This window comes from Papaver somniferum, chromosome 3, assembly GCF_003573695.1.
Source record: "Papaver somniferum cultivar HN1 chromosome 3, ASM357369v1, whole genome shotgun sequence".
NCBI lineage: Eukaryota > Viridiplantae > Streptophyta > Magnoliopsida > Ranunculales > Papaveraceae > Papaver > Papaver somniferum.
Genome location: NC_039360.1, coordinates 33,708,882 through 33,719,634, shown reverse-complemented (window position 1 = coordinate 33,719,634; position 10,753 = coordinate 33,708,882). Strand labels below are relative to the sequence as shown.

Below are 10,753 nucleotides of genomic sequence, written 5' to 3'. Positions count from 1 at the left end.
CCGGAATTACTTCCTAGAGACAGTGAACTATGTCTTGAACTGCTAGCTTTTGATGTAATTCGTGATAACAACCACGGATGATATCTCCAAGGGTGCTGTCAAGCTCGTGCCGTTTTGTCCAATTTGGCCCTGGACATATCCTATTTCTCAGAATGCTCTAGAGAATCAAAGCTCATATTCTCATAGGAAGCGGCCCCACTTCCTCATTCAGATAGGTGAGTTTCCATAAAGAGTGTTACTGCTACACCCCACTTCAATCTTAAATTGAAACTATAGAACTCATTAAGACTTCTTAAAACTCATCCTTCACATGCAGTCACACTATCACGTCTACACCATAGGGAAGGAACAAATAATGAAATTCTCTGATAGTGTTTACCTTTACCCGCCACAAATTAGTTGTCTCATTCGAAACCTTGATCTTGGGATCTCCAGTCAGCAAGGTTGAGTATCCTTCATGGCAAGTTTAATTTATGAGCTTAAGCCCCTTCCCCCTCGATGCATTTCCAACTATTTCTTTGGATAAACTTTTCGTCAAAGGTTACGCGATATTCTCCTTGGACTTTATCCAATCAATGGAAATAATGCCGATTGAGATTAGTTATTTTCAGCTTTAGCTATTATAGCTTGGCTAACACAACTTATAGATATAGCTGGCACAGGCCTATGCCAGAGAGGAATGTATTCTAAAAAGCATCTTAGGCACTCGGCCCTCTCTCGTGCTTTATCTAACTCAATACTCTCAGATTCCATAATGAATTGAGCAATATATGTTTGTTTGGAAATCTTCCAAAAACAAACCCTCATGCTAGAGTGAAAACATATCCGCTCGTTGACTTGGAATCCTCTGAGTCAATTATCCAGGTTGCATCACAAAGTCCCCCAAGGACAGCAAGATACCTTTCATAAATCAAATAAAAGGTAATAGAGTATTTTAGGTACCATAATACTCTACTCAGTGCATCTGAATGCTATTGCTCTGGACTACAATTATATCTACTTAACTTACTCACAATATAGGCCATGTCTGGACTCTTACAGTTCATTAAATTCATCAGACATCCTATAACTCTTGAGTATTCAAGTTAAGATACTCCATTACCCTTATTTTTCTCGAGTCTACAAGAAGAATCGTATGGAGTACATGCAGGCATACAATCAGACTGATTGTATCTTATAAGCACAAATTCAACATAATGAGAATGACTAAAACTATAAATATTTGATTATCTTCTAATCCTCATCCCTAAGATTACATCAAAAGGGCCTAAGTCTTTCAAGTCAACGTTCTCATTCAGTACATGTTTTTAGTGGAATTAATCACATCTATGTTTGTATCAAGTATAAGCATATCATCAACATACAAGCACACAATCACACAGGCATCCTTAACAAGTTACTTGTAAATATACTTGTCAGATTTATTAACTTAAATCCACTACACGTTATCACATGATCAAATTTTCCATGTCAGTGTTTACTTGCTTATTTTATAAACCATACAAAGATTTGTTCAACTTACAAAATTTGTCTTCATAACCTTTCACTACAAAGTCCTCAGATTGGTCTACGTAAATTTCTTTATCTAATTCACGGTTTTATAAAAGTTGTCTTAACATCCATCTGATGTATCTCTATTTTTTTTATGACAGCAATAACAATTAGCATCTCAACGGAAGTCAATCTCGTCACAAGTGAATAAGAATCAAGGAAATATACACCTTCTTTTAATTTATAGCCTTTAGCTTCCAAATTATCCTAATATTTTTCCACAGTTCCATATACCTAACGTTTCCTCTTAAAGACTCATTTACATCTCATGGTCTTACTCCCTGGAGGTAACTAGCACGCTCCCAAGTCAGGTTCCGACGGACTGAGTCCATTTCACTAAATGAAGCTTCTTACCAGAATGGGATTTCAGTAGATATCAAGGATTCTTTACAAGTCCGGGGCTTAGACTAAGCTAGGCATGTTATGAAGTCGGCTTCATCAGAAGTCTCAAGTCTAATTATTTTACTTCTCATAGGCTCAACCTTAAAACTCCATCTTCCTTTAAGATAAGTTCTGACTATTTGAAAATAAATCTAGGTCAACAACACATCTATAATGAGGTACAAGTTTAAGATTACGCTTAGAGTTGTGTTTGATGTTCTCGCATTTGTCATCTTTGGAATACTTATGTTCATCCACATATGCCTGGTAGCCATGTTCCTTTTCAATTTCTTGTCACAATCTTCGTTTATACTCTGACCACGGACACGGTAATTTCCCAATCACCTAATACACCACATCTCACAAATCATAGTTCCGAATCGGAAAATAAAATATGAGTTTTGAAGATAACTTCTAAATCTACAAACTTCGTTTGAATCACCATATCAAGACTCATGGTTACCCCATAAAAACTACTTTGGTTAACAACAAATTTCTGCTCGTCATAATTTTTCAGAAACGTTTCTCTGTTTTGTAAAATATCAAAAAAAATACTTTTACAATTCCAAAGTTTCTGAAATTTTATGTGGGTAACTATAAAGATGTCTACTACATTAGGTCAAAAGGGTTCATCGAAATTCCTTCTAGGTTAGGAGATAAATTCGAAACTCTACAGCTGGCCAAAAATTCGTTTTTTATTTTTCACTTCACAATTAACATCCATGATTATTACAAATTCTAATGTCTTAAGATTGTTGGGTGCAATAATCAAAAACAAGGAAAAATCAAATAAGCAAAAGTTATTGATACTTAGCTCCTTTGTAGTGGAAGTGATCGATTTGATGAAACGGACGAGCTCCCCATATCTCCGCAACAACAATAAGCAAAAACTTTGGAAAAACAGAGTGAGTCACGTGTTCAACACGTTGCCCTTAAGACATTAGCACCCGGCTACACTCAAGAGTGATGCTATAACCCTCACAGGACGGATATCTTCAGGATAAAACACCCTAATACACCTACTACTAGCATATGTAGTAGATGCTCAACTTGAGCTTGGCAACTCCGAAAAAACCATAAAGGAAAATCTCGAACGCTTGAGAAAACAATATAAAAAAAGAATTCCCTTGGGGGTCCCTCTAAATATAGAGCAACCCCTTTCCCATAGATTTTACAAAAGTAGTGAATTTATTTATATAATTGACAAATACAACTTACGAAGAAAAACTCCCCGATGTGGGACTAAAAGATTTATATAATTTCTTGAAACTTCTAAAAATTGGAAACTCCACAATGTGGGACTAATAAGTTTCATTCACAAAAGAAAACAATAAATTATAATTTTTATTAAAACTTTAAAAAAATCATTTTTTATTAACAGTTTTCCAACAAAAACAAATCTCTCAGAGGACTTTCCTTGTGGACTAGTCTCCAAATAAATGTTGTGCGACTTTTGAGCAATAGTTTTTACATGCTGTAGTTTTTTCCAGCAAACTCCCCTGAGCTGCTAGTAAATGATTGTCCAGCTTAGGGAAAAAACTCTTCTTAACTTGGAGCAAATGTTAAAATTCCCTGTTTGTATGAACTTGCGTCTCTGTTGGTTTTATACTAGTGAGAAATCCCTTAATTGTCCTATTAGCGCAAATGAGATACTGCACATCATATCATGTCATCAGGTACTGAACCTAATGAGGATGAAGCAAGGTGGTGCTTTATTGAAACATTATGTGCATCAAGTTCATTTGAAGGTTGAAATAAGTTGTGAATCTTGGTATGCTCATAAATGTGCATTTCAGAACTTAGAATGAGTTTAAGAACTTGTTTGTTTGCAGCTGACTCGGCGTCTGAATCTGAGTCAACCCCTGACTCGGACCGAGTCAGCAGTCAGACCATTTGTTTTCCATTTTGAGTCAGATCTGACTCGACCTTTGACTCAGACATAACCCCTGACTCGGACTCATTTGAGTCAGGTAACAAAATACCCCTGACTCATGGGACCAAACCACTGACTCACTTATTTCCGAGTCAGATGAGTCAGATCTGACTCAAAACAAACATATCGACTCAGATCCAGATGAGTCAGGTGATTTCACTCAGATCCAGATGATTCAGATCCAGACGACTCAGATGAGTCAGGAGTAAACAAACATGGTGTAACATTTGAAAAATAAAATTCAATCTTTAATCTCCGACAGAGCTCGTTATTCACAAATTTTGTTCGGGTTGTGGGCACCCAACTTGGTCATTCATTCTGACGCCAATCAAGGCATGACCTATGATCCTAGGACAATTGGTATATATATAGGGACTAGAAATTGAGGGGAAAAAGGCAAAGAATACAAGTGGATGATATTCTTTCCATCGAAAAAATAAAAGCAGATCTCCAAAAATATAATTAGATAAATATTGATACTTATCTAAGGAATGAAAAGATTACGTTTTATCTTATAGATCAAGCCTATATAAACGCTCTGCAGTGTTCTTAGTTTTGTGTATCCATCTTCTTTATCATCTTCCCATCTAACATTTTTTCTTTTGCTGGAGAGATTCTACAAGATGACTATCACCGGCTTCTAGAATCCCTACAGAGGAGGGAGGACAGATTTTTTTAAATTCCAAATGCAGGTTAATCAACAGTGACATTACTCCAAAATTTCAAATGTGTATTTGTGTTTCATGGAGATTCTCGTGTATTCGATGATCTAAATTTTCCTGTCCACAGAAGGATTATTGTCGAACACAAGGGCGTCTCCATGAAACACACGTGCATCTTTACAGCCCAATCAATTTGGATTTGCCATGCACTTTTCTGCTTGGAATATCTCAATTGTTTTGTCACATAATGAATATCTTATTATGCAGAGGTTACCGTTACTCCAAAATGCATTTGTGTTTTATGGAGATTTTTGTGTCTTCGATAATCTGATTTTCCTCTCAACAAAGAATCATTATCAAAGACACATGCGTCTCCATCACACATACGTGCATCTCCGCGATTTTGATTTGTGCATGGGAGACGATGAGTTTACCTGTGATTTTAAGTAAGAAGACTTTGAAAAAGGATGGAGAATCAAGAAAGAAGAATCGAAACGAATAGAGAGAGTTTCGGTGAAAAGAAAAAGGAAAGCAGAAAAGGGTTCGAGCCGCTGATTTTCTTCCTGGTGTTGCGAATTCACAGTACTTGTTACGTTTCTTAACAAGTATAGCTACTGCTGCAGTTTTAGGGTTCATTCTAGTGGCACCCAATGCTAAGGCCAATCAAGGCATGACCTTTATATACTATATGCTTCATTTATGGACATCAAATTCTTTATTTTCTGTAGCTGAAGGTTGAAATAAGTTGCGGATCTTGGGTTTGCTGTCAGTTACTCATAAATTATAGCACTGCGCAATATATAATCTTGAATTTATCATCCGCCTGGTGTTAATCACTAGGAACCGGTTGATCATCTTAAGTCTTTAAAACCAGACATTTTATTTTATCAGTCGTTTAAATATCCGACAGGCAATTTAGAACAAAAAACTTTTTTTTGTTACATCGATGCACAACAAACTTTAATATAGAAGCTTCTCTCTTTGATTAAACATTATGAACTTTGGCAAAACAGTTTTGGCTGGTTATGCAGATCCCCCTGCTGGCATCGTCAGAAAATATCTACCAAAAACGGTGGTGACAAGGGCGGAGCCCCGCCTTTCACTTGGGGATTAGTACAACTACAAGTTAATACCTACTAGAATTAAAAGAAAAAGAAAACATAATCATACAAATAACGGAGCCGACTGAATTCTTCTTCTATTGTCTAGTAGGGACATGGTCAGTTTAGTCCCACCATACGAACTCTATTAAATTTAGTCACAAACTCTATTAGGTTTTGGAAATTCTGTGGACCGCATGATTATAACAGGGAAAACAACACTTTTCTCTCCATGAAAGGGATTGGACTTTAGGAATAACAAAAGCAACAAAACTTGTGCTCGTGCTCTTAATCGTCCCACTGTGCACGCGTCATTCCCTAGTCTGGTTATATTAGATTACTCAGTTATATTGGAATTCTGAGTTGATTATGTTAGAATTGTCTTGGGATTCTGGCTACTTCGGTTCTTATTGTCTGAAATTCATCCAAGGAATTAAAATTCTTGTTTTTGGACTTGCAAGTTTAGCTTCTTTTTTAATTTTTTTTTTAGTTGATATCAGGTTATACGGAAACCAATCCTATCTGGAAACCTCTGCATATTCACATGAAGAATTTTAACCTTCTGTTGGTGATACTACTACTATTCCTACCACAAGCCTCTGCACAAAGCAATAATGATACTCCATTTGATAGCATATTCATATTCGACTTCTTTATCATTTGGGTTATAGTCGCATCGCTCATAGCACTCGTACTCGTTTTTGCTTGTGATGGTATTTGTTGGCCCAGAAAAGATGAGCCACGACATTACCCTCATATGGAGCAAATTTTTTCGGATGACCGTCATAATATGACTAGAGATCATGAGCTAAGACAACTTCGTGCTATGGAGCAAATTATTTCAGATCTCCGTGATAATATGATTGAATTCGAAGACTTTTCTTCTCCAAACATATATGCTGTGCATGCAAATGGCTACCATACTACTACAGGAGGAGCAACGGAAAAAGGACTTGATTCAAAGATGATCGAAAAAATTCAGGAATCCGACTACGCTGCTGTTAAGAATAAAGAAAATGTAATACACTCTACAGTCTGTGCTGTTTGTTTAAATAATTACGAAGACGAAGATATGTTGAGATTATTACCATCTCACCATGCTTTTCACACTAAATGCATTGATGATTGGTTACTTTCTCATACTACTTGTCCTTACTGTCGCTCTAATCTTCTTGAATCTATCGTTCCTGAAGCCAATCTTAATGCCGGTGATATTGCAAATAATATATTGGAAAATGACGAAAACAACACTGAGATGGCGCAGACATGCATGGTTCCTGAAACTGAACAAGACCTGGCCATGTTAGAATTATAGGGAATTCAGAAGATATAATTCATGGTACAAACCTTAACAATGTGATAATACGACTAGCACTAAGGAAAACTATTATTATGGTTTCAAGATAATGATAATCGGAGAAAGGGTATACTGTCATGGGAAATTGACTCGCGTAATAGCTGTTCAGCTTTTTCTGTGGGAGGTGCGGTCATTTCGGGAGGGAACAAAGTTAATATATAAATCTAATTTGTTATTGCCGTGAGTTTTACAAAAATGCTTTTCTATTATGCTGGGATGTGCGTTGTTGTGTTGTGCTTTAAAAATAAAGTAGTCAAACGTTTGGTAAATGATAATATGTAAAGTGTTGTGGAACTAACAAACTGTAAATTCTGTTTGGTAAATTATCATGTTAAAGTGTTTATGATGTGGCTAATGACGAAAATAGACATGGTTTAAAAATTGTTTTTAAATTACATTTATTAACAATAAAATGTTTTTTTTTTTATTTTGAACATTATTGAAATAATTTATTTAATGAAAAGAATAATTTATTTAAATAAAGATAAAAAAATAATAATTCTTATTCATATTTTAATCATTTAATATTTTAATTTTATTTTAATTTTAATTTTTACTTTTATATGCTATTATTATTATTGTTGTTGTAATTATTATTTTATAACAAAAATTAATAAAAATTTGATTAGTCAAATAAGTGTACATAAATAAATATTTAAGGTAGATTTTGTTATTTTAATATAATAACAAGGTTAAAATAGAGAATCATTTAAGTAAAATTGAGTAGGTCCACAGCTTCTGCTTTTCCTGCTTTTGAAAGCTACTCCTGGGTAGCTTTTAAAAATTGGCCTAAAATAGAAATGTTTTTGGAGAAAAGCGCTTTGAAAAAAGTTTACCAAACGCTATTTTCCTACAAAGTTCGTTACAAATTGGTTACAAAGTGCTTTTGTACGAAAAAAAACAATCCCAAACGGGGCTATAGATGGAGGATTATACAGGTTTCGCATCTCCAATGGGGCCACCATTTTCTACAACTGACTTCTTCTCATGACAAGAGGTTTGGGCACGTGCATATATCAATGACTACCGAATGATCAACAAAGATAGGAGTACGTAAATTAAGTCAGCCATCAATTGAAGTTTATTCGTGTGTGGATTATGATTTATAATGTTCCTCTTCATCTCTGGAACAATATAGGTTTGAGTCCAATTGCTAGCTTTGTAGGTAAACCATTGTTGATGGATGAGTGCACTCGGAATAAAACTAGGCTTATCTATGCTAGAGTGCTTGTAGAGATAAGAATCGATTCTATGTTTCCCAACTTAATTCCACTGTGGATTGATGGAAAATTTGTTATGAACCTCCTTGTGGAATATCAATGGAAACCTCAGAAGTGTGTTCTTTGTTCATCCTTTGGCCACTCTAGCAACATATGTTCATTAAATGGGGCCAAGAATAAAACCCGCAGGACTCCTTAGAAGAATCAAACCTCTGTGATTCTAGAGAAGAGCCAGTCATTTTCTAAGGAGATATCAATTGAGAAGGAAAATAATGGAGGTGTGAATATTGAGAACGTAGAGGTGCTCATCCCACCCATTGATGTGCAACCCAACCAACAAATGGTAGCAGATGGTGTTGGAGCTTTTGAGAACATGGCATAGAGTGGTGATCTGAATGAAGAACCGTTCATTGAAAGCAAGACTTATACTAAAAGGAATAAAGACTCAAGTAAGAGGTGTGTCAAACCAAAGCAAACTCCAATTTGTCATTTGAACCCTTTGGGCGTTTTAGGAGCAAGCTCTGAAATTGTTAATGCTAAAACGGTGGAAGCATTTACTAAGAGTCGAGAAGAAGAAGACAAGTCAGTTGATACATCTTGTGAAGTTGAGAAGAACCATGAGGATGTGGTTACTTTTGCAGATGAAAGCCATGAGTCAGAGCATGGAACTGATATGGAAGAGTTGGGTGTTGCAAAGTTGAAACTTGTAAAGGATGTCTCTCGAAGAAAAACAATGTCGAGAGAGCAACATATAGGTACTCTAATGAATCTAAGTTCCTTACTAGGAGCTCCTGTTGGAGATAAAGAAGCTGAGACGAAAAACATGTTTGGTGATATCGTAGATAGATACAAATCCTCGAAAGCAGACAAGGATTTGGGTCTGAGCAGTGAGAAATTAGGTAGAGGAAAAAGAGCTTCTGCCAAAAAGAAGTTGTAACATTCTCGTGATGCTCTTGAGCTTTCTTTTAGTTTGTTAGGTTTGCTAGCTTTGTCGCAGATGTTTGTTTGGGTCGACTTTTCAGCCTTCTCTTGTTGCGCTTAGGCGCCTTCTTCTCTTGTATTCTCTTTTTTCCTATTCGATAAAATTTTAACCTTTTTAGTAAAAAAAAAAAAGAGTCATCCATCAATATATGGGATCACACCATGACCTTACATGCATGTTCAGCAGGTGGAGAAAATAAGGGTGTTGAAAGTATCGTTCCAGCTGACTTGCTAGAAGATATCCAATCTATTCCTTTGGCTGAAGTTCATCCCTCTGATGATTTTTGTTTCTGTACCCATAGTCTGGATGGTTGAGGTTCATCCAAAGCTTTTTATAACTGGTTAGTTCAAACTCGAGCCCCTTACTTTTTAGTGGGTCGTAAATGGGTGTCTTTATGGCGATCAAAGTGCCCAGCACATATCAAACATTTTTTGTGGTTATTATCTTAAGGCAAAACATTAGTTAGGGCTAATCTTCGGCGCCGAGGTTTGAATATTTCAGATGTTTTTCCTCTCTCTCAGTGTGAGGAAGAGACTATTTCTCATTTATTTCTTACTTGTCATCAGGTTCGCCCTATTTGGGCTACTTTATCTAAAGTTTATGGGTTCCAGCTCCAATCTTCTGACATGTCTTTAGATTGGATTTTGGAGACTAGTAAGTATGGAAAAGCTTCTGATGATGTTTGTTGGACAGTTGTTCTTCCTTTCGTCCTCTGGAAGATTTGGTGTTTTCGAAATAATTTTGTTTTCTTTCATCAGACTTTTCAATGGAAAAGGATTATTACAGATGCCTTTGCGGCAGCAGCAGAGTATAGTAATGTGTTGGAGATAAATTCCAAACTTGTTGCTCGTAACTGTTGTCATATCACTTGGTTACCCCCTACTAACTCTTTTGTTAAACTTAATGTGGATGAGGCTTCAACTGACGCAGGTACAGCTGGAGTTGGTGGTGTTCTCCGCGCTGATGATGGTCATTTTATGACAGCTTTTGCAAAATTTATACATCGCAACTCTAACAATGTGGCTGAGCTCTGGGACGTTCGAGACGGTATGAAACTAGCTTTGCAATTGGGAGTCACCAAGTTAGTTGTTGAAAGTGATTCCCAATTTTCTATGACTGTGTGTAAAACTTGTAATGTAACCAACTGGGTATGTATAGGTCTTTTGAAAGATATTAGAGATATGTCCTTTTGTTTTGATCAGCTTGTGTTTCAGCATCACTATAGAGAAGGTAACTATGTTGCGGATATTTTGTCTAAAAGAGCAGCATATGATGGTCTCACTAATGTATGGATTGGTGTTCCTCCTCCTTTTTGAACAGTGTTTTGTACAATGATGTTTCGGGGAGAGCCTTCCCCAGGTTTGTAAGGCTCACTTAGTTCATGAAAGAATTCCTCTTACAAAAAAAAAACCTTCTCTGCCGGTTCCTTTTTTTTTTTGTTGTTGTTCACTCAAATACTTCGTTGTCTTTTAGTTGATTGAGGAAACACAAAATTTCCAGTTTTGATTCGGCTCTGATTGCTAAAAAAAAAAAAATTCTTTTTAATTGTTAACTGGAAGGATGCAGA

General features: G+C 36.1%; 1 protein-coding gene across 1 annotated transcript; it reads left to right on the top strand.

The window, feature by feature from the left end:
* Nucleotides 1–6,171: 6,171 nt before the first annotated feature.
* On the top strand, nt 6,172–6,942 carry LOC113359270 (E3 ubiquitin-protein ligase MBR1-like). The gene has a single exon (XM_026602934.1). The coding sequence runs from the start codon at nt 6,172–6,174 to the stop codon at nt 6,940–6,942; it is 771 nt and encodes a 256-aa protein (XP_026458719.1).
* Nucleotides 6,943–10,753: the final 3,811 nt, after the last annotated feature.